This window comes from Beta vulgaris, chromosome 2 (genome assembly GCF_026745355.1).
Source record: "Beta vulgaris subsp. vulgaris cultivar EL10 chromosome 2, EL10.2, whole genome shotgun sequence".
In the NCBI taxonomy this organism is placed as follows: domain Eukaryota; kingdom Viridiplantae; phylum Streptophyta; class Magnoliopsida; order Caryophyllales; family Amaranthaceae; genus Beta; species Beta vulgaris.
In genome coordinates, this window is record NC_079203.1 from 48839659 (window position 1) to 48864927 (window position 25269).

At 35.2% G+C, this 25269-nt stretch overlaps 2 protein-coding genes across 5 annotated transcripts; both read right to left on the reverse strand.

Moving 5' to 3' along the window:
* Nucleotides 1–1555: 1555 nt before the first annotated feature.
* On the reverse strand, nt 1556–13353 carry LOC104908727 (G-type lectin S-receptor-like serine/threonine-protein kinase SD2-5). 4 transcript variants are annotated; one of them, XM_048639269.2, is made up of 4 exons: nt 13168–13353; nt 10500–10680; nt 9362–9548; nt 1556–6802 (listed from the first exon to the last, which is right to left on the reverse strand). In XM_048639269.2, the coding sequence occupies exon 4, from the start codon at nt 4181–4183 to the stop codon at nt 1718–1720; it is 2466 nt and encodes an 821-aa protein (XP_048495226.1). In that variant the 5' UTR covers nt 4184–6802; nt 9362–9548; nt 10500–10680; nt 13168–13353; the 3' UTR covers nt 1556–1717. The 4 variants fall into 4 exon arrangements, with proteins under 4 accessions (XP_048495226.1, XP_048495224.1, XP_048495225.1 ...); XM_048639267.2 differs by having other exon boundaries at nt 9362–9582; XM_048639268.2 differs by having other exon boundaries at nt 9362–9587.
* Nucleotides 13354–21204: 7851 nt separating this feature from the next.
* On the reverse strand, nt 21205–24500 carry LOC104908713 (G-type lectin S-receptor-like serine/threonine-protein kinase SD2-5). Its single transcript, XM_010697862.3, has one exon. It carries the CDS (start codon nt 23858–23860, stop codon nt 21383–21385), a length of 2478 nt encoding a protein of 825 aa, XP_010696164.1. The 5' UTR covers nt 23861–24500; the 3' UTR covers nt 21205–21382.
* Nucleotides 24501–25269: the final 769 nt, after the last annotated feature.

A 25269-nucleotide genomic window follows, 5' to 3' on the forward strand; every position in this document is an offset into this window, starting at 1 on the left:
CGAACATATGATTTATCATTCATAGCACTCAATTTTAATTACTAGATCAAGACAACTTTGATATCCGTTTTAAAGGGTTAATATATTCTACTTCTGCATTAATTTTAATCGATGTGTTATGCATTGGGCTGTTTTATTTGGGTAACAATTATTACAAGCCCAAGATCAGTTATATAGGCTTATAGCCTTAAAGACATCTTTTGGGTTGAAATAATTTGGAAAAATTAGGGGTACTGAATGGATAACCTGTATATCTATTTGTTATATAGGGGAATTTTTTAGAATTGAGTTATGTCCTTTCTATAAATATGTCTTTTTTGACAAATAAATATGCCCCTTACTATAAATAAAACTACATCACCTATTACTCTATTAGTTTAAACACAAAAAAATGTAAAACAATTTAACGTTTGACATTGCATACATAGCGTGCATATAAAAGCTAGTCTCATATAATTTTAACGGATAATGAGTTAATGACTAATGAGATCCAACTTAGTGAATCACATAAATTTTTTAAGTAGTCTATTCAAGTAGGAATATTTCCCACTGAGTAAATGTAGCTATCTCCAAGTAATTTAGGTCGTAGGGTTGCCTTCCAACCTAAAATTTTAAGTTGTTCTCTCTTTTCTGCTCGTGTTTTACATGGTTGAATATGACTTGATATTGGTACATCAAAGCAAAATTTTGGATGTCTCATGATTTCAACAATTCACTTTATTCAGGACCGTGGATGGTTTGAGTTGAATTTTATTAGAATTATGTTCAAAGTTCGAATAAAATTTCATTATATTATCTAGTTACATAACTCATTTACTTGCTACTACATTTTTTTTACAAATTTGTCAAATTCTCAAAAGAGGCTTCATTAAGATATGTTCTTTTCACTTAAAATAAGAGAAATATGATCTATCTTTCTATGTCTTGTTTGTTTAAAATGATTATAGTCTTGTATGATCCAGTTAAAAGTTATGTTTACATCTACAAGTTTTGCAATTAGGTGAGTGTTTAAGGACAAGTTAGGGGTAAATTCTCAAGAAATCTTACTACCTACTACCCTGTTTACTTTTTAAGTTTTTTAATTTGTTTCTATGATTCTACCAAAGTTACAAATTCTTGTTTGAATTTTGCTCTATAAAGTTATATGTTACTTGTTCCTTTGGGTAATAGATGTATTAGTGGATCAGTGAGTGGGGATTTCAACATCAGATAAGCTTCACATCTGTGAGCAATCATATACGGAGGAATTATCTATTAGTCAAACAAGTTGCATTTCTGATTTTGCAACAAACGCAATTGCAAATCTATAGTAATCCGTGACAAGGAAATAAGAGTAACTCACACGAAGACTTTTTATGATATGGCGACATATAAGTACAGTAACTTGATGATATGAATCATTTGAAAAATAAACGGATTCATTCTATAGGAGATCTCTTACAAAATCAATTCGGATTGGTTCTAGTTCGTTTAGTATTTGTTTGTTGCTGCTTTGACTTAAACTCATTTTATGTTAGCATTTGTTAAGGTACGGATCATGGCAATTGGCAAAGAATGACAAACAATAATTTCATTAGTTTTGAAGTATCATAATAGAACAAGTTGTTGCTTAATCATCATGTACTTCATAAGCATAATCTATACAGGAAGATATAACTAAAATTAAAACGCTTAACTAAATTATTAAGTTTATGGCTAATACTTGTATGTGCATCAGCTACCTTGGCCCTGAGAGCTGGGCAGCCGACAGTACAGATGAATGCCCACTCCTCGCGTCTTTGTTGATCGACAATGTACAGAAGTTCGGAGAGGATCCTGCACCTTTCAAGGAGGACGGTGGAGGATGTGGAACAGGGAAGATCCCTTCAAGCATTTGAACAACTGTAGTCATAGGTGGTCTCATTGACATGTCTTCTTGTACACACCACAATGCAACCTTAATTGCTCTGTTTACACTCTCATCATTTGGGCCATATTTTAGGCTCGAATCGAGGATTTCTCTTATCTTCCCTTCCTCCATCATCTTAAAAGCATAGGCCGGAAAATGGGATTTTTCGGAGGAAACTGTAGGATCATAATTTTTCCTTCCTCCAATAATCTCAAGCAAAACCATCCCGTAGCTAAAAACATCGCTCTTTTCTGAGATTGCGTGGTTTGTTATCCATTCAGGCGCGAGATACCCACGTGTGCCTCGAAGTGTGGTGAAAACATGGCTTTGCTCCCTCGTCATCAATTTGGCTAACCCAAAATCTGATACTTTTGCCTCAAAGTTTTCATCAAGAAGTACATTCTCAGGCTTTATGTCACAATGAACAATCTTCACTTCACAATCCTCATGAAGATATGCTAGACCCTTAGCAGTACCCAACGCAATATTGAACCTTGTTGGCCAATCAAACGCACTGGAATTATTACCCTTGCTGAAGATCCATTTGTCTAAAGAATTGTTTGGCATGAATTCATAAGCTAGAAGTCGGTGAGTCCCTTCAGCACAAAAACCCTTCAGTTTGACGAGATGGATGTGGTGGATGCTGCCTATGATACTAACTTCAGCTCGGAACTCCTTTTTCCCCTGACCAACACCTTCGAGTTTCTTGACAGCAAGTAGAGTTCCATCTGGAAGCTCGCCTTGGTAAACTGACCCAAAACCTCCTTGCCCGAGCTTCAAAGAGAAGTTGTGGGTTGCTTCTTGCAGAAACTTGTAGGTATATCTTACTGGCATACCTGATAATGCCAGAAAGAAAGTTTCATCATCATCTTCTGAGGTTATCTCAAGAGGAAATTCTTTCTTTTTGATGTAATATATGTATCCTCCATAAATCATAACAAAAATGAATAAACTCACTAATAATGTACTCATGATAATAAACAAGTGCTTTTTGCTATTGCTTCCCCCACTTTTTTCTCCATCTTTAACAACAATTCCATTCTTCGAACTTACTTTAACATAGACGGAGAATTTGGACGTGGGATCAGAGATAAAGCTTCCAATCCAATCTAGGAAAAAACAGTTGTGTGACGTTTTATCAAAGATCAAACCACGGCATGTGCAATTGGAAGCACAGGAAGTCCGGCATGCACTCAAATTAGTAGTTTTCATGGATGGCTTAGCAAACTTAAGAGCAAAATAGTTGAGTCCATCTCCTGCATTCACAAGATCAAAGCTCTCATTCGTATTTCCACATGGATTCATGATGCTTATATTACAAGACCGGGAGACTAATCCTGAAGGGCACCCGCATCTGCTACTTGAACAAGCCAAATACGCCTCACAAGCCACAGGTGTTCCACATGGTCCCCTCGGTATCCTCATCGAATATACCACTTTTGATCGCCCGTTTTTGAGGTCGTACATGGCCAAAAACCCATCACTCTGTAAAATTGCAACCCAAGTTGAATTCTGAGCGTTGGTATTAGAAGAGAGCACATATTGCCATAGCAAAGCTTTGCTCTCATCATAAATCTTCCATGAATTCGACTCAATCCTGGCTAAACTAATCACTTTGCCATCTTTGTTAATGATCTTCCTAGTGTCCTTTCTCATAGACCAATATATCTGGGGCGTTGTAGTCTTGTAGCCAGAAGTGAGAATCATATCACCTGATTTTGTCTCCAACACATATGTCAAGTTACCCCTTGCAGGATCAGGATCACTTGACAACTTCATCCCTTGCACGAAATCTTGATTCGAAAGAAGGGTATTGGTAGGATACCTAAAACTCTCCCAAATGATGGTGCTATTATCACTTCCATACAACACCAAGTTCCCAGAATCCTGCAATTCAATTGCAGAAACCAGTTTTCCACCAGTATCAGCCTCCCAAACCGCCTTCCCACTGCTTTGGAGGGACACACTACCATTAGTGTCAAACACAAATTTATCAGCATTTGCAACTGGGGAGGCTCTGTTTGCGGTCCACACAACTGTGGAGGTATCTTGGTGAATGATCACTAATGAGAACAAGGTGACATCATTTGGAATAGGTTTGAATCCAAATGCAAATGTACTGTCATTCGATAGGAGAAACAGCCCATTTTTATCAATATAACCCATTTGAGAGGCTATAAATCCAGGTAGTATGGTGCCACTTTGTTGAATTGCAGCCATACAAGGTTGGAATAATGCAAGAAAAACAAGCAAACATGGAGGGCATTTTATGTGAATGAAATCCCACTTTCCCATAGCTAACACAAAAAGGAAAGAAGGCTGCAAAAAGATTTACCTACTCAAATTCAGAATGATAATCAAAAAAAATTTATTATCTTCAAGGACAGATCATGCATATAAAAATGAAATGCAGGGACTGCAAACTTAAATAAACATTGAGCTAATACAAGCAGACTACAGTATGTGAAGCAAAACTAAATGGGAAATGAACTACACCATACCCAGATCACCTTTTCGGAAAGGTAAGTAGGGAAAATTGGATCAGGAAAAGGTAATACAAACAATAAGACTTATTAGAATAGTAATTAAATAGGTAAAGTCAACTTACAACTTAGACACACAAGGAGGACACTGAACACCCCCCTCCCACCCCCCATACAGAGTTAAAGTCTACATTTAGTTGAATAAAAGTCAAAGATAGAGACCTAACACCTATCCACTCCAAGTCATAGATATTAAATGCCTATAGTAGATAAAGAAACAGGACCAACCCTCCACTTCCCATTACAGAGTTACCTGTCCTATAATAACATAACACTAAACTTTTTAGTGGAGAGAGAACCACAATGGTCCGTAATGTTGGTGGGATTTGAACATAAGTCTTCGCTTCTACTCCAAGACATTACCATCAAGCTAGATACCAACGTAGCACTATATATAGCTTGCAAGTTTGAGATACTGACAGAATCTTGCTTATTTTGGTACCAATATAATAAGAGTAAGAAATTAAAGTAACTCATATATTTTTTGGACTGAGAGAAACTGAACTGAAATGAAATGAACTGAATGAGAATTGTGAGAGGAAAATTAACTGGACTGAAATGAAATGAACTGAATGAGAATTGTGAGAGGAAAATTAACTGAACTGAACTAAAAGCCTTATTCCGATTCTTCATTTCTCCTCAAGTACCTGAATCGTATCTTTGACACTACGACAAGGACATATACACTTTGATATATTATGCTACACTTATAACAATTGTATATAAAATAATTAAGTTAGACACTCAGGCCCTGTTCTTTCGAGCTTATTTTCGGTTCAGTTGTATTGTTGTTGTTGTTGTAATTACTATTTATCATTATATTATTGTCATATATCCCCTGAAACCATAAAGAAAAAAGGCCTTTGATTTGTGTAAGAATAAAAAATCACAGGTGAGCAATTTACTATGGGTATGGGCATTTCCAAGCAACTTATGACCAAAATTAAAGAAGCCTGGTATTATGATATTGTACATAATAATAATATGAGTTTATTATGACAAGGATTAGGCTATGACCTTATCTAGTCCCCCAAGGATTAAAAAGCTAAGTGTGGTTGTCAACACTTCCACAATCAAATGCCAACTATCTGCTAGAAGTATCACTTAGTCTAAATAGATCAAGGCCGTTTTTTATTCTTGTGGCCCTGTTCTTATAACAAAGTGAGGTCCGTATTATAGGTAGATGCGTGACTTGGGAACTTTTGGGAAAGAGGTATTAGTAATAGCACGGAGATAAAGGCGTATTCGTTGTAATTGAGAAAAATATTAATAAAAATTTAGTTGGGCTTAACCTCAATATTGAGCCCCTAGAAAATGTGGCCCTGTATTGTATACCTTTATGCACATGCCAAAATTCGGCCCTGCGATAGATACCTATGCAGTACGTAGTAATGATAGATTTATCTCTGAAATCCATTATAATAAGCACTTTTAAGTGAAATTTGTTCTTTAAAGGCCATTTTGAGTAATTTTAATAAAGTAAGGGGAGGTCTAGAGAAGGTAAATACAAGAGTGAGTGGACCTTTTAGTCCACTTGTAGACATCCTTACCACTTAACAAGGTACATCTAACAACTCATTTGTTGCTTGTGATATTGTTTTTGGCCAATGTCCAAACACCTTTTTATACAATAGAGAAAAGGTATACTCGATACATTCTTTGGAGGCCAACTCTTGAGAGTAAACATATTGGTGTTAATGCTCATAGTAATCAATAGGATCTCCTTAATCCTCTCACCAATTGTGCAGATAATGTATTCCAGATGTGATAGAGAATATATGTAAATAATTCTCTTCACGAGTTTAGAATATTTATTATGTAAACATTTCCTATTGTTGTCCGGTTTCCTAACACAATTAGGACTGACCCTTTATAACCCAATATATAATGATCAATAGAAATCTCTCGAGGCAAGGAGATTCACATAATCCAACAAGATGTTTTTTTCTTTTTATAATAAAAACAATAATACTCAGTTGCTATATCAAATGGACACTAGGAATACCACTGGGAAGTTAAACCTGAGTTGTTAAGAAAAAAATCAGTTTTTATGTATCCCTACATACCCTAATCCATTCAGCAAGAGTAATCTCTACTTTACTCACATTTGGACACTAAAAGATGATCATAGATCTAACCTTTCCATGCTGTGCTAACTCCATAGCAGCACCAAATTAAGTGTAAACCAGTTTTCATGGTTTGATATGCAACAAAAATGTATATTGGGAGTTGCAGGTGCATATGATCATAGAGCTTTCCATCTTCCACCTGAAAGGACTTTCATAGGCTTAAAATGCCTAACACCATGGACTCTATTCATTTGCAAACTTTGTAATCCCTCTCCACTTGAAACAATGTTACCATCAGGCATCTGGACATCAACAAAAAAGAAATATGAATTTTGATGCATGTCTAATGTGCTAATTAACCTCTAATTGAACTATACTGTTTCCAAAACCGAGGTTTCTACAACAATCAACTGTGTATTATCAATGCTGAAGAAATACACTAAAATTGTGAGTGTGGCACCTAAACAACAGCCAAATGCTAACGTAGAACATAGATGAAATTCCCAAACCATGGGGAAATGAATTAATCTAATTTAAGAGGGGAACTAGGTAAAACAGGGTAGTTCATAAAGACATCATTCAATTACCACAAAGACAGCACAGGTAACAGTTATTCACATAATGAAGTGCAAAAAACATCGACGATCTTATGGAAGTCCAATTATACATTGAAAGTTCTGACTTGAGGAACAAAATATGACAAATATAAATATATAATGTTATAGTCCTTTGAAGAAATTAAGTTACTGTAAAAGTTCATTTTCAGTCTAAACTCTCTCAGTTGGATTCACATATGCAAGTAATATCTGCCAATCTGAGTTTCAGAAGTTGCTAAAACCATATAATACATGCCTATTTCTTCCCCTTAACTGTTAAAGTCTACATTTAGTTGAACAACAGTCAAAGAGACATACTCCACTCCAGTTATAGATATTAAATGCCTATAGTAGATAAGAAACAGGCCTGACAAGTAGATACTCCATTTCCCATTATAAAGTTATCTGTCCATTTATATTATACTACATTATCTGAGCCTATAATACATAAGTACATAACACTAACTTTTTGGTGGATAGAGAGCCACAATGGGACACAATGTTGGTGGGATCCGATCACAAGTCTTCTCTTCTTACCTCCAAGACTTTACCAACGAAGCTAGCTACCATCGACAGATAACATAGCACTATAGCTTGTAAGTTTGAAAATACCAACACGGTATTGCTTATCCTTGGTACCAATATAATAAGAGTAACAAATAGAAGAACTCGTATTGTTTATGTACACTATACGTATTCCTTCATTTTACCTCAAGTACGTGTATCGTATCCTTGAAACTACAACAAGGATATGGATACTTCATATTTTACGTCAAACTTTAAAAAATTGTATATAAATAGTCGAGTTGGAAACCAGAAAAACATGTGTCTAACACGAGTATCTTAATCCAAGAAACATATGTGAATAAATGTTAAACTAACTCTTCTCATATTAAATATGGGGTTGCTTTTACGCATTCTCCCATACCCACCAACATTGTTACTCCGACACCTTCATTTACCTCAAAAACGGGGTGTCGTTACGACACTTTACTTGGATACTTCATTTTAAACTAAAAACTTGATTTTTCCTACAAAATAGCCGAGTCAGACACTTGGACACCCGTATCCGAGTAGACACTCAATCCGTGTCTGAGTAACATAGCCCACAAAAACGAAAAAAAGAAAAAAGGCACTTGATCTGCATAACTGCATAAGAGTAGAAAATCACACATGTGAGTGATTTACTATGGGTATGGGCATCCTCAAGCACTTATGACTAGATTAAAGAAGGCTGATATCATGATATTTTATATTGTGTATATACTAATAGGAGTTTAATGGTGATAAAGGCTATGACAATTAAACTTAAGAGAAAAGCTAAGCGAGGTTTTCTACACTCACAAATCAAATGCCAGATGTCTGCTGGAAGTATCACTGGGATGATGCCATTGCCACGTTCAAAGGGACCAATAGTTACCCAGGTATACGTACGAATGATAGATGCTTCTCTAAAATCCATCAGCATTTTTTTAGTGAAATTTTGTTTATTAAAGGCCATTTTGAGTAATTATAACAAAATAAAGGGACGTTCTACTTCTAGAGAAGGTAAATACAAGAGTGGTGGAGCTTTTAGTCCACTTATAGAGAGATTGGGGAATGGGAAATGGGAATCAATCCTCAATAACACCCCTTCCACCTAGCAACCTACACATGCTCATCTACCTCTTAGAGATCATATAATATCTTTAGCATATTATTTGATTCTCCCTAATACATATTATCAAGATTGTAATCTCTTAATTACCTTCCTATATCTTTAGTTATCCTTTGTTATCTCTCATGTATATCTTTATTATTCTTGTATATCGTTTAGATATCACGGTTATACTATAAATAAGTTGTAAATCCTTTCAATGCATTTAAGCTTTCTCATTAACTTCATCACTATCAACTCATTGCTTGTGATATTGTGTTTTACCAAACACCTTTTTATACATAGAGAGAATGTATGGTCGATACGTTCTTTAAAGGTCAACTCTTGTGGGTAAACATGCTCATAGTAACCGATAGTATTTCATTAATCCTCCCACCAAAGCTTGTGCACATAATCTATTCCAAATGTGTGTTTTTCTCTATAAAAAAAAATTTTAGTGCTCAGTTCCTTTTTCAAATGGACACTGGGAATACCATTGGGAAGTTAAGCTTGAGTTGTTAAGGAAAAATCAGTTTTTACGTATTCATACGTACCCTAATCTCAGCAAGGGTAATCTACTAATCTCTACTTTAAACAAATCTGGACATTAAAAGATGATCATATCTAACCTTTCCATGCTGTGCTCACTCCATAGCAGCACCAACCTTAAGTGCAAATCAGTTTTCATGATTTGATATGCAACCAAAATCTGTATTAGGAGTTGCGGGTGCATATGATCATACAGCCTTCCACTGAAAGAACTAACTTGACATAGACATTCTTAAAATCCCTCACAACATGAACTTTGTAATCCATCTGCACTTGAAACAATGTTGCCATCATCAAGCATCTGGACTTCAACAAAAAAAAAAAAAAAATTGATGCATGTCAGCACGTGTAATGTGCTTGACCTCTTGAACTAACTCCTTCCAAACCGAGGTTTCTACAACAATATTAATGCTGATGAAGAAATACACTAAAATTGCGAGTGTGGAACAGCCAAATGCTAATGTAGAACATAGATGAAATTCCCAAACCATGGTGAAATAATTAATCTAATTTAAGAGGGTAAAACAGGGTATCATTCAATTACCACAACAAAACAGCACAGGTAAGGGCCATTCACATAATGAAGTGCTGAAAATATCGATAATCTTATGAAAGTCCAATTACACATTGAAAGTTCTAACTTGAGGAAGTTCAAGGTAAAAGTTCATTTTCAGTCTAAACTCTCTCGGTTGGTTTCATATATGGAAGTGATATTTGCAAAATTGAGTTTCAGAAGTTGCTAAAACCATATGATTCATGCCTATTTCTTCCCCTTAACTGTTATAGTATACACTATACAGGGACATATGTTGGCAGTGCTTACATTGTTCATTGTTTGATGTTTAAATGCATATTATCCAATGGAGACTAAAATACTAAATATGCATACACAGACATGCAGCAGGCACAAGAGCAATCTAATTCCTCCATGCTTCTCTTCATTTGTTAATTGTCAATCATTATGCATAGGTTTATGATGTGAGCTGAATGACCTGAAAACAAAACCACAGTTTCTCATGAAGCACTTTGTACTATGAATTGTCAGTTACAATAGATTTCTCAAAACTTTCACTTCCAAGAGTATGAACATGTGACAGGGTAACGAGTTCTTGTGTTTGATCCTGAATGAGTAACGCGGTAAAGAAAACAATACGAAAAGCACCTGCAATTCTGCATAGGACACAGGACATGTATAGAATGCATGATGCAGTGAATCACCTGTAGCAATCACAACAATTGTACAGACCCAGTGACTTCAGCAGCAACTAATACTCCCCCACTTTGTCAAGTTATCTCGTCCTTTCCAAATTATGATTTTCACATTGTATATCCAAAATGCCTTTTATAGAAGTATTGGTCCCTCGGGTGATAACTCACAGTCCCTTCAGGATCAGGAATCCTGTAACATGAAAATTACACAACATTGTCATGTAAAGATAGGTGTGAAGTTGTTCTTGATATTATTACACTTCAAAAACTAAACAAAAGCTAAGTACAGGATCTCTGGAACTCCACATATCGAGACTACCTTAATTCCTTCTATAGCATTAATGACTGCCCACGACACTAGTAAAACGACAAACCAATATTAAATATTGTAATGGCTAGCTGCATAAGATTAGAAATCAAAACATATTGTGAAGAACACTTTGCTACAACTTTTTTGTACCAGATAAGATGATAGTTCCGCACCCACCACAATTTTTGGCTCTCTCAAAATCTGGAACAGCTAATTATACCAGAGGTGAATCTAGCAAATTTTCTAAGTGGGTATAAGAAAGGATTATATGGATTAAATATAGAAAAACAGTATTAATGGGCTCTTCAAAGATTTAAAATTGGGACTGTGCGTGCAGGTGTATGATGGGTTATAAAAATAGAGGTCATTATTCATGGCGTGTAAGAATATAAAAACTTAATATATAAAATACCCACATAGAGCAAGACAATAAGTAGCATGAAGAACAGGTTATGCCCGATTACACAATTGCTAAGATTTTAGATAATGCAGGATCTGGTCATGAATAAAACCAGGATATCAGATAAAAATGTGCCCAAGTTAACATTGTCAGATGGCTTAACAATATAAAGAAGAGGTATGCTTATATATGTGTTATACTTTGATATTATAGATACTAGCATGTGCTTGTCTGTGATGATGGGTTCAAATGTTGACTAATCAGGTCTTGAAGACATTGTCTGCGTTTAATGCTTCATGTTGTATCAGTATACTCCACAGAAGACACCTTAATATTCATGTATTACAAACAATATAAACTGTTGTTACATCATGTGATGATGTATGAATGTTTGCTTTGTAATCAGGCAAGTCAGCTCCATAAAATGTTCTATACTCTAGTATAGTCAAAACCAAATAATATTACTAGAATTAGACAGTAAATTCAGAATGGAGTTTCAAATGCCAGATCTCAGAATAGGTCCTATCAATACCTGGATTCTCAGGCCTTGGTAAATTATTGCTTCACCAACTAGCTTATTAGGTTTTACGCATATACTCACTTGTCCGCCAGACCGCCACAAAAACACCCGTCCCATTTGAGTGGTCGTTTTGTTAGATGTGGGAAGTTCCACTTAGGGAATTCAGAATCAGATAAGTAATTCCTTATTTTGACGGGAAATAGAAATTCCTTGGAAGTTGTACTTCTTAGTCAATACCAGTAACCACCCTAACAATTGTGCATACATCTATTTACTAGATCATATTCTCATCTAGATGTCAATCAAACAATCACTAATTAGCACGGGTTAAGCATGCCACATTCATCCTAATGCATCGATATATTCGTGCAAGGGTGAAAGATGGGGTAAGGTGGGCGAAAGAAAATTGATTCGACCCCTTAAATAAATTGAGATAGCCATAACCAATTAAAGCATTAAGTTATTTTATTCATAGGCTCTAAAATTTTTAAAGTACAAGTTTGGTTTCCCCACCCCTAGTTATTGTTATTGAACAATTAACCTCGGATTGTAATATTTTCAACAATACTATCTCTGTATTTTTCTAGTTGCAACATTTGCTTTTTCACATTTGTTGAGACACTTTTTTAGACGTTAATATCTCTTATTGGATATAAGTAAAAATTTGATATCCGGAATCCTCGTATTGAGACGAAACGAACAAGACTCCACTTGACTATGTTTTTTCTTATATAATGGTGCGAGATAACTTAACAAAGTTGGTTGATAAATAGTGCCAAAAAGGCAAATGATGCAACTAAAAAATGCAGAGGTAGTATTAGTTAATGAACGAATGACATTGTTTACCAAAAAAAAAAATACAAGTTAAGCTCAGCAAACATATATGCAATTCGCCAAATATAAGTTCGGAAAAAACTTGGTTAACCTACCGGGTAGACTACCCACCCCATAATATAATGTTGTGGTAATTATGATAGTGGAATCCAACTAGACTTAAATACTTATATTTTAATTATCTATTAGTAGCGGGTAGTCTACCGGTGGGTAGATAAAGCAATGTCCAGTGAGTTCAACAACAATTTTACATTTTCCCATGTAATTTTGAATTTCAACAACAATCACGATATCCAAGTATTAATTGCAAATCAAGTCACAAATAATATACTAATCACTTCGGCGAGTTATTCGCAATGCTGAATCATCATAAATTACTAAACCAAAAAGAAATTACTATACATTTATCTTTCCTCTTTTCTTATTCTTCGAGAGCAGAAACATAATTTTTAAAGTTTTACAGGTCCGAATTATTTGTAATTGAAATTTTGCACAAATCAGGTGCCCTAAATCGAAAATTGAAAAGTTCCTCAGGCCCTAATTATATGTAATTCGATAATCAAATAAATAATTAATAAGAAAAAATAAGCGAAGCAAGAATGTCGCGAATTACCTGGAGTGGGAGTGAGGGAATGGAGCTGCTTTGGCGCCAAATTGGACCGTTGACAGCGGAGATATGGCGGGAATTTCGAATTCATTGAGAGGAGAGAGATTGATGATGATGATGATGATGATGATGATGATGATGAAAGCAGCGTAATTTTGCTTCGTCTTTTTTTTTCGATCGTCATGTATCTATATATATATATATATAAAACAAGGTTCAATTGGCTTATGTGTCAAGCTAATGCTCATTTTGCCACATGTCATCACTATACTTATTCTTATTCTTTTAGTGCCACGTGTACAATGGATCAATTACAATCTTATAAATTTGGTAAGTTTAACTCAACAAATGGAATTGCTTTACAATCATATTATTTACGGCACAGTTGCTAACTAATAGTAAACAATATTAATATTGATAAAACTTACCATTTTACATTACTATTTATGTAACTTATCAAAAAAATAAATGTTATTATATAAGATGTTCATGTAATCACACCCTAATATAAACTGATTTTCTTCCACTTCTTTCTTTACACGAAAAATAAAAAAAATTCAAATTAATCTCAAATAATAAAAAAAATAAAACTACCATGTTAGCACAAAAACAAAATGGCGTTACCGTAAACAAAAACAAAAAAGATGAAGTTTACTACAAAAAATTTAAATTCATAAAACCCTAAATATCTAAAAATGGAACAAACTTATATTGTCTATTTATTTTTTACTAACTTTAAAATTATTGTGTCACTCACCGGTAGAAATCATCCTTATTTCAATAATCTTAATTCTAAATTTTTTATTTGATGGGTAATTTTTAAATTCCTAATTGACAGTTATACTACTAATATATTGAATTAATTTTCACTAACTGTTAAAACTTAGAATCTTAATTTTTTCAATAAATTTCTCACTCACTAAATGTAATAAATTACAAAATTTTCAATACATTGGCATATTGACTATTTCATTCCAACCTTAGCTTATATTATTGATTTTTCTCACTCACTATTATCAATTTTAAGAATTACTCCCTCCGTTTCCTAAAGATCTTCCCTCTTTCCGTTTAAGGGTGTTTCTAAAAGATCTTCCCTCTTTTGCTTTATTCCTTATTTGGCAAAAAAAATTTCCCTATTTACCCCCTCATGTCACTATCATATGGTCCACCATTACATTATTAATTCAATTTTCACTAGTAGAATAAATGCTATTTGCTGCGGTGATATTGCTGCGGTTTTACCCCTACGCAGCAATATATCATGTTAAAAAAAAAGAAAAATATAAAATAACAATATTGCTGCGGTTTTGGCCGAAAACCGCAGCAATATGATTTCAACGAAAATTTTTGACTATTTGACCAGATATATTGCTGCGGTTTCTGATAAAAACCGCAGCAATATATTAAAATAATATTAAAAAATATTATTTGAACCTATTGCTGCGGTTCCTACAAAAAAACGCAGCAATAGGCGTTTAAAATTAATAATAAAATAATCCACCCCACTCCTCACGCCTAAATTAAACCCTAAATGTTCTCACTCTCTCTCCTCCTCTATCAATCTCACGCATATCCTCCTCCCCCTCATATTCTCTCTCTCTCCTCTATCAACAATCTCACGCCTCTTCTCCTCCCCCCTCATATTCTCTCTCTCCTCCTCTATCAATCTCACGCCTCTTCTCCCTCATCAGTACCTCTCCTCCCTCATCTCCTCTCTCTCTCTCCCTCTCTCTTTTTTCGCTCGTCGTTTCCCTTCAGATCTCGCCCGAAACCGCCCAGATCTGTTCTTCGTCGTCTGTTCTGTTCGCCGGAAACCGCCCAGATCTGTTCTTCGTCGCGCGTCTGCTTTCTCTTCGTCGGCTGTTCGTTGTTCTTCGTCGGCTGTTCGTTGTTCTTCGTCGGCTATTCTTTGGTTCTTCATTTTGTCGCGCGTCTGTTCGTTTTGTCGCGCGCCCAGATTCCTACGAAGATCGAGGCGTGAAGATAGAAGACTCCAAGATCGAGTTCGAAGATTGAAGACTCGTCTCCTTTCATTTTTATTTTTTATCTTTTCTCGTTTTTTTATTTATTTTGTTTGTTTTACAGATTTTTTTTTTCGTTTTTCATTTTTTTATTTTTTTTTTTTTTTTTTTTTTTTTATTTTTTCAGATCTGTTTTTTTTCCTTTTAGTCTGATGTAATATAAGTTTGTCTTTTTATTTTTTGTTTATGTGTTAGAATTAATGTTAAGTTTTTCTGATGTAATGTTTATGTTTGTCTTCAATTTTTTTTCGTTTTGTAGCTAGATTTGATGAAAGTTTATAAATTTTGGCTATTTTTCTGAATTTTGTTCAATTTCGAATTTAATGGAAAATGAAAAAAAAAAAAAAAATTTTTGACCTGATGGAGTATATTGCTGCGGTTTTCCTTAAAAACCGCAGCAATATTTATTTTTTATAATAAAAAAAAGTAATATTGCTGCGGTTTCTGGCCCAAAACCGCAGCAATATTACTTTTTCGGCCACCTTATATCACCACAATTCCAAATATTGCTGCGGTTTGGTAGATATAACCGCGCAATATTACGTAATATTGCTGCGGTTCAAAACCGCAGCAATATTATTAATACCTATTGCTGCGCCCTCAATTGCTGCGCGCCCTATTCCGCAGCAATAGGGCACTTTTTAACCGCAGCAAGTAGGCTTTTTTCTACTAGTGTTTACTCCCTTTCTCTCTCCTACTTTAACCCCTTTTATTTGTTTATTTATCTTAACCCCTTTCTCTCTCCTACTTTACTCACATCCCACTGCACAACAACTTGATTTTTCTTGGTATCTGTAGGAACAGTAAGTGGGAAGATCTTTAGAAACGGAGGGAGTATATGACTCATTTTAGATTATATTATATATTATATATATATATATATATATATATATATATATACATATACATATACATGGAAACATAAAATCAGTTCAATTTCATCATAATTAGTCAAAAGCAAAAATTGTTTAAATGAACTTACCAAATAATTTCAATCAATATTGACCCATTTAGAAAATTTCTTTAAACTCCATATCAATCCAACTCCATATATTCCCCTCAAAAAAAAAAAAAATCCAACTCCATATATTTGCGGGTTTGCATGCGGTCTTTAAATTTTCTCCACTTTGTAGATCGAATGATTCTACACCTTGGTTGTATCAAGGAATTATAGAAACCATGCTTCAAATGCAAAGAACATGGAGATCAAAGGCTTAATTTCTTCATGAAACCCACATGCATGAGTTTTATATTTGTTGTTGATGCAAAAATCGATGATTGGAGTTAATATTTGATGGATAATTTGTAGGTTTAAAGTATAAAAAAAATGTAGCTAAGAGAGATTTGCTAAAAAAACGTAGATAAGTTGTATGCAATAATCGGTAATAAGATAGTTTTGGTTCTATAAGTTTTATCATCTAGGCGTGGGTTGTAATAAGATAGAGATTGTATGTAGAGAGAGATTTAGAATCAATTTATGGAGAAGATGATGTATGTAGTTGTAATAAGAGAGATTGTATGATATTTTTTATTAATAAGTTAGAACACATAGTGGACTTAGAGCATTATTTTATAACCAAGGGCCAAATTGTTTGAAGCATCATTATAGTAAAGTGGTATGCTTATTTATGGAGAATACAAATTTGAAGCATTTTGATTGTGTCCAAATATAAGAAAATATAACTTTTACAATCAAAGTTAATCTTTAAATAAACACTATTTTACTAGCTTCCATTTCACTCTTTTTCACTAAAGGAAAGAACTTACCACTTCAGATATTCAAATGTGTCAAAAAATTATATGGACTTGGCCCACACTAATTAAAATCGTATGGATCTATGCTAATTCATGTTATTTATTAAAAAAAATCACTATATAAAAAATAGATATAATATCTGAGTAAATATGAATTGTAAAGTTTGATGATGTGGAAAAAAAACGCAAAACTTTGCGCTAGCAGACATTGAAGCTAAGCTACAAAGCAATGGCAGCACATTACGTAAATTCAGCGAAATGCCATATCCTAATGATCTTATCATGAAGACGGGCAAAACAAAATGATAATGGACAGCTTTCCTATGACCGAGGGAAGTTAGAAGAGGAGTTCCAGCGACTGTTTCAAAGATTAACAACTGAGCAACGTGGAATTTACAATGAAATTATTGTCAGCTGTATCACGAGGAAAAGGAGGGGTGTTCTTTGTATATGGATACGGAGGAACAGGTAAGACGTATCTTTGGAGATTGTTGTGTGCCTCATTAAGGCGTAAAGGAGATACCATTTTGCCAGTCGCATCAAGCGGAATAGCTTCTTTATTGCTTCTGCGCGCGAGGAAGAACTACTCATTCTAGGTTTGGACTCCCGTTAAATGTTGCTGAGAATCCAACATGTGTTGGCATTAAGCCAGGCTCGGAATTAACCAGACTCCTTATGAAGAAAAGTTAATCATATGGGATGAAGCTCCCATGATGCATAAATACTGCTTTGAAGCTCTAGATAGGAGTTTAAAGATGTTATGCAGTTTGTGAATCCTGCAAATCAAGATATCACATTTGGTGGCAAGGTTGTAGTTTTTGCTGTGATTTAAGAAAAATATTACCCGTGGTGCCTAAAGGAAGCAGACAAGACATTGTCTTCTCAGCAATAAATAGTTCTTACTTATGGGACTTTTGCCGAGTACTTAGGCTGACAAAGAACATGCGCCTTCACAACGTTCAAGTAATTAAAATGTTGATGAAATTAGAGAATTTTCATAATGGATACTCAATGTTGGAGATGGCTAAGTTGGAGGGCCAAATGATGGTGAGGCCGATATTGAAATACCCCATGAAATGTTTGTAGATGGGGACATGACCCTATTGCGACAATAGTAGAAAGCACATATCCTGACATAGCGGATCACATTTGGGAACCAAGTTATTTTCAAGAAAGAGCTATTCTTGCTCCAACCAATGAAATTGCTGAGACGGTTAACGATCACGTGTTATCTCAATTGCCAGGTGAAGAAAAACTTACTTGAGTTCAGATGCAATTTCAGTGGAGGAAGGAAATTTTGGAATTCATGAGATGTATTCAACAGAGTTCCTAAATACAATTAAATGCGGAGGATTACCAAACCATATAGAACGACTGAAGGTTGGAGCACCAGTGATGCTCCTAAGGAATATTGATCAAAGTTCTGGGCTATGTAATGGCACAAGATTGGTCGTTAAGCACTTAGGCGATCGCATTATAGAGGCTATTGTGGTATCTGGTAGTAATTTGGGCAATAAGGTCTTCATTCCACGAATGACGCTGACTTCGTCAGACTACAAAATTTCCATCAAGTTCCAACAGGAGCAATTCCCTTTGGTTGTGTGCTTAATGACAATCAATAAAAGTCAAGGACAATCACTTTCGCATGTTGGCCTATATCTTCCTCGGTCTGTTTTCAGCTACAGACAATTTTATGTGGCCGTATCAAGAGTTACTTAGCAAGAAGGGTTTGAAAATTTTAATAGTTGATAAAGAACGTGAAACATCAAATGTTACCACGAACGTAGTGTACAAAGAAGTATTTCAGAATGTTGGTTAAATACTCTTATTATTAATGTTACTCAATAATTAATTTTTATTTTCATCCACTTTGTTGACATGTATTTTTTTTACCCTCAGATTTTCATGATTTATATTGCATGCGAACTTTAAGTGCTTCAAAATATGTTGCAACAATATTTACAGATATTACATTTGATGTATACAATTATCTCAAAAAATAAACTTCCCGTGCATTTTTGCACGGGTTAAAAGCTAGTGCATTATTAAATTGATGTGTGGGGATTATCGGAAGCCCAAGAACCTTGGAGATCTGTAAAAAAAAAATCGGTAAGATAAAGGGGACTTACTTGAGTGGAATATGTATGTATACGGTATAACTAAAGACTATAGGGTGTTAATCGAGTGAGTTAAAAAGCAAGATTGATAGTCTAGTAGTATTGGTACTACCTCCGATTCCATAGATCCTGTGATCATGGTAAATCAAAGGCTATTTTTTTTTGTTTCACTATCATTTAGAATTTCCAAATGAGCATAATTACATATAAGTAGAATTTCAAATGAGCAAAAAATAGCCTTGGGTGTACGGTACACTCGATACACCCGGGTATATGATGAAAGTACTCCCTTATTTTCCCGAGCGAGTCAAAAAATCATTTAGTAAAAATTTTGAATCAAATCAATTTCAAGTCAAGCTTTGAGTGAGTTATAGTCTAGTTAACTCAAGTCAATTGATGACGGCATTTGATCAAAAGTGATACTCCCTTTGTTTCAATATTGGCTGCACACTTTTCTTTTATGTTGTTCCAAATTAGTTTGAACTTTGCATAATTCTATTATTATTATGTTAGTTTTCTTACATTCCTTTCGCCCACACTTTACCTTTATTAATAATAAAAAATCTACCCGATTTTCTTTCTTTTAATATAAAAATACCCTCCACCAACTCCTATCACATCTAATTTTTAATAAAACAACATTGGATACCACACCATCCACACTACACTCTATTAGCTTAAATTACGTATTCCAATAAGTGTTTAGATCTTTTTGGGACACAGAGTAGTTGTCATAAATGGAATCCCTACTCTCAAACACCATACGTGACAAGAAGTGAATTCAAGACCTCAAGGAACTAAAACAGGAGTCTCTCCAAGACCATGTACTACTTGGTGAGTTGGTGGCTCATAGTGAAGTATACTAGACATATATTGAATATTCCCTTGTCTAGTTCCAAAAGGAAGAGTTCATACATGACTCCGAATTTAGAAGAGAAAGGATCAACTTGGGTTATGGAATATGGAGTATTTCAAACTAGTTAATTAGAGATATAGAGGTAAAAAAAAAAAGTGAAATCTAATTGCTTTATAACAAGGATAATGGAAAGAATTAGCTAACTTTCTCCAAATCTGTGGGATAAAAAGGGGATGCTTCCCAGCTATGAGTAGAGCAGGGAGTGAAGCTACAAGGGGGCTAGGAGGGTTCGGCTCACAGTTCGACTTTGTGGTTCATATATTTTTATAATGGTCTTTATAGATTTTTTATGTATATTATATAAATATTCTTATTTGAGTGGTAAAGTGGGAATGACAAAAATATAATTCTTTTATTGGTTTGTTAAAAAAAATCTGAACACATTAACTTTTGATTCCTGGCTCCGTCCCTAATAGTGAGTCTCGCTAGGGACAAGTAGCGTTCATCATGAGTCATACCATTGGAAGATTTGGAACAATTGCTCCTGTGCCAACTTTTCTTTTCATTTTTTTTTTTAGTATTATTCAAAACATCAATAATGGTGGACAATCTCTAGAAGTTATTGTTTCAGATTTTGGTGTGAGTTTTTCTTTCTTTTAGACTTGTTTTTCTTAGATGATTGGGTGGAGAGAGTAGTGCTCTAGTGGTTGGACAGTTCAATAGCAAATTAGCTTCCCTTGTTGAATGAGAAATCAACTCTGTTGGTCAACCTAATTAACTTTTTTTTTGTTTGTAACAAATAATAATTATAGTATACTTCTATAAATAATAATAATGATAATATTTCAGAAGTGTCAGAACAGAAAGTATCATTTCTGATTTCATGACTATTTTTTGTTGATATAATGGCACTTTTCAGTACTACTTCCGTTTCAAAATATAAGGTATGTATGATGTTCAAGGTCGAAATTTGACCGTTAATTACTCTCAATATATATTGATAGAAAATTTTAAAAAATAATGTTATTAGTATTTTTTCAAGACGAATCCAACTGTATTTTGTTTATAATTTTTATTTATCATATTATGAGGGATATTTATGATCAAAGCAAATTTTCGTAAAACATGGATGCCTTATATTTTGAAACGGAGGGAGTAGTTTGTTGTTGGATTGAATAATTTATTGTCAAGTACAAGGTTTGGTTTTTTGGGATTACCGATCATGCATCTTTAATACTAAATGACTGGCATAGATTAAGGATCAAATCCCAACAAATGACACCAATAATGACAATTTACCAGCACGTAACAAACTATTCTCATATAATGATAATCTATGTTACAAACAACATGTTTCATGCAAGAAAATGTAACAAATGACAATGTGCAACAAAATTGTGATTTTCTCTACTGAATTGTATTACTATATACAAGAAGATACAAAATAAGAAAGATCCTTGTATATGCATCAGCTATCTTGGCCCTGAGAGCCGGACAGCCGATAGGTAAGCATCGCTGTTGCAATCGGATGGTCCAGATGAACTCCCTGTTCCGGTGCCATCACCGCTTGATAACTTGAAGAAGCTCGAAAATAGCCTTGCACCCGTCAAAGAAGATGTAGGAGGGTCAGGAACATGGGAGATCCCCTCAAGCATTTGGACAACTCTGGTCATAGAAGGTCTCACTGACATGTCTTCTTGTATACACCACAATGCAACCTTAATCGCGGTTTGCACACTCTCTTCATTAGGGTCGTATTTTAGGCTCGAATCAAGGATTTCTCTTAGCTTCCCTTCCTCCATCATCTTGAACGCATAGGCCGGAAAATGGGATTTCTCGGAGGAAAGTGAAGGATCATAGTTTTTCCTTCCGCCAATAATCTCAAGCAAAACCATCCCGTAGCTATAAACATCGCTCTTCTCTGAGATCGCGTAGTTTGTTATCCATTCAGGAGCAAGATACCCACGTGTGCCTCGAAGTGTGGTGAAAACATGGCTTTGCTCCCTTGACATCAACTTGGCTAACCCGAAATCTGATACTTTTGCCTCAAAATGTTCATCAAGAAGCACATTCTCGGGCTTTATGTCACAATGAACAATCTTCACCTCACAATCCTCGTGAAGATATGCTAGCCCTTTAGCAGTACCCACAGCGATGTTGAACCTCGTAGGCCAATCCAAAAGACAATCATTATCCTTAGTTCTCTTGAAAATCCATTTGTCTAAAGAATTGTTAGCCATGAACTCATAAGCTAGAAGTCGGTGGCTCCCTTCAGTACAGAACCCTCTTAGTCTGACCAAATGAATGTGGTGGATGCTTCCTATGATGCTAACTTCAGCTCGGAACTCCTTTTTCCCCTGACCAACCCCTTCGAGCTTCTTCACAGCAAGCGGAGTTCCATCCGGAAGCTTTCCTTTGTAAACTGACCCAAATCCTCCTTGCCCAAGCTTCACAATGAAGTTGTTGGTTGCATCTTGAAGAGATTGGTAGCTAAATCTGACCGGCATCCCCGATAAAGACTCGAGGAAATTATCCTCTTCCGACGTTGCCTGAGGGGATCCAGGAACTTCCTTCTTTCTCATGTAATACCTGTATCCTACATAAACCATACTGAGAACAATCAGTACAGTCAGGATTACTATCGTGATGACAATTGCTAAGTGCTTATCTTTCCTTCGACCACTCCCTTCTCCAACTTCTTCAATTGTAGAAACTTTAACATAGACCGAGTATTTCGAGGTGGGATCGGAGATGAAACTTCCGATCCTATCAAACATAAAGCAGTTGCTTGAGCTGTTATCAAAGAACAAACCAAGACACGAGCAATTGCCAACACATGAGGCCTTGCAGCCATCCAAATCAGTTTTCACAGATGGCTGAGCAAACGGGAGAGCAAAGTAACTGAGTTCATCCCCGGGATTGACCAGCTGCACACTGTCATTTCCCTCCCCACATGGAGCAGTGATGCCGGATCTACAAGCCCGTGAGGCTAGTCCTGCAGGACACTGGCATCGATTGTTAGAGCTAGAAGGAGAACATGACGTATACGCATCACAAGGCTCAGGTGCTCCACATGGATCACTTGGTATTCTCATTTGTGGATCAACCTTTGACGTACCACTTCCAATGCTATTGAAGGCCAAAGTCCCATCACTCTCTAAGACAGCAATCCAAGTGGAATTCATGGCATTAGAATCACGAGTGAATACATATTGGCATAGCATGACCTTACTATCATCATAAAACTTCCATGAATTCGACTCAATCTTCGCTAAACTAATCACCCCACCATTCTTATTGATGGTCTTTCTAGGATCCTTTTTGATAGACCAATAAGTCTGGGGTGTCTTGTAACCAGAACTAAGAATCACATCACCTGACTTAATCTCAAGCACATATGTCAAGTTACCCTTACTAGGATCACTCGAAAGCTGCATCCCTTGTACGAATTCCTGATTCGAAAGAAGGGTATCAGTAGGATGCTTAAAACTCTCCCAAACTACAGTAACATTGTCACTTCCATACAACACCAAGTTACCAGAATCCTGCAATTCGATTGCAGAAACCGGTTTCCCACCAGTATCCGCCTTCCAAACCGCCTTCTCTCCGCTTAGGAGAGACACACTACCATCATCACCAAAAACAAAATTATCAGATTTTCCTACTGGGGAACCTCTATTAGCAGTCCACACAACTGTAGAGCTCTCTAGGTGAACGATCACTAGTAGGAACAAGGTGACATCATCAGTAGTTTTGAACCCAAATGTAAAGGTGGAATCATTTGATAGGAGAAAATAACCATTATTATCAATAAAACTCATTTGAGATGCTTGAAACCCTAAAGGTAATCTGCTAGTTTTTTGAATGCTAGCATTACAGGATTGAGATAATGCAAGAAGAAAGAGCAAAAATAATAAACATTTCAAGTGAAAGAAACCCCACTTCCTCATATATAAGTATGACTAATAAACAAAATTAGTACACAAAAATCAAGAATTTTAAACTAAGATAATCTACTAAGCTCCAAATCATAAACACCCAAACACCATTTACTAAGCCAAAATGATTGAATTACCTAAAAATTTCACAATTTTATCAGGAAATTCACAATTCAACCCACAAAGTTTAAGTCTTTAATATAGGATCAAGACAAAACTCACAAACACGTGAAGAATGGATCGAATTATGTATCAAGAACAAAACAAAATCACTCAAATTTTGGGGAATTTGATCATAAAAAAAGAACCCACTAGAAGTTATTAAAGGAAAATCTAAAGGGTAATCTCAATTTAGGCAAACAAACCCTTAAAGTTGAAGTCTTTTTGTATTTTTTGGAACAGGAATTAGAGAAAGAGTACCTGTCCAGCCATAGCTAGTAAATGCAAGCAGGTGAGAGGGAAGAAACACACTTTCTCTCTCCCAAGTGGCCTTAGTTGTTTGGATATGGAGAAAAAAATAAAGACAAGTGGGATTTGATCACATGGGTTACCTTCCTTTGTCATAAATAAGAAGAGAACAGAATTACATTTATAGACTACTCTGTTTGTTCTGTTTCTAGAGGAGAAGATCTGAGTTGTTTAATTAATCTTTATAAAGAATGGTGAAAGAAATTTTAAAAAAAGGTTTTGGAGCAACATAGGATTTCTGTGGTATGAAAATGACAGCTGTATAATTCAGATAGAGCTCACCAAAGACGGTAGAGGTGACAAATGGGTCATATGGGTCGGGTCAACTTTGTGTTCAGATACAGGTTCATGAGATTTCTGGTAATACCGCATTGAATCGGGTTTTCAATTTCGCAAATGAATAAAACACACATAAGACTAATGAGAGTAAATTAAATACTCCCTCCGTCTTTTTTTATTTGCTACAAGCACTTTTTCACAAAGACCAAGGAGGGAGTGGGGACCATTGACATAAATGGAATTAACAAAAAAGCAAATAGGTAAATTGTGGGACCTATGTATTATATATGGAAACATTTACAAAATCAAGAAGGGAGTGATGGCAAATTTGTAAATAAAGTGTGGGACCTATGTACTATATATGGAAATATTTGCAAATGTAGCAAATAAATTGAAACACCCCTAAATGGCAAAATGTAGCAAATAAAAAAAGACGGAGGGAGTAATTAATAGATAGTGACTAAATCATATTGTATATAGTATTTCGATTATGACAATTTTTTCCTTAAATTGGTTTTAAAAGTAACTAAAATGACAACTTTTGGGTCGGGTCCGGCTTTGGATCATCGTCATCGAGTAGATTGGGCTTCGTATCTGTTTTACTTTCCGGTCGATTCGAGTAATTTTAAATTTCGGGTCATTATTTTTGGGTGAAAAACGAATCTCGGGTCGGA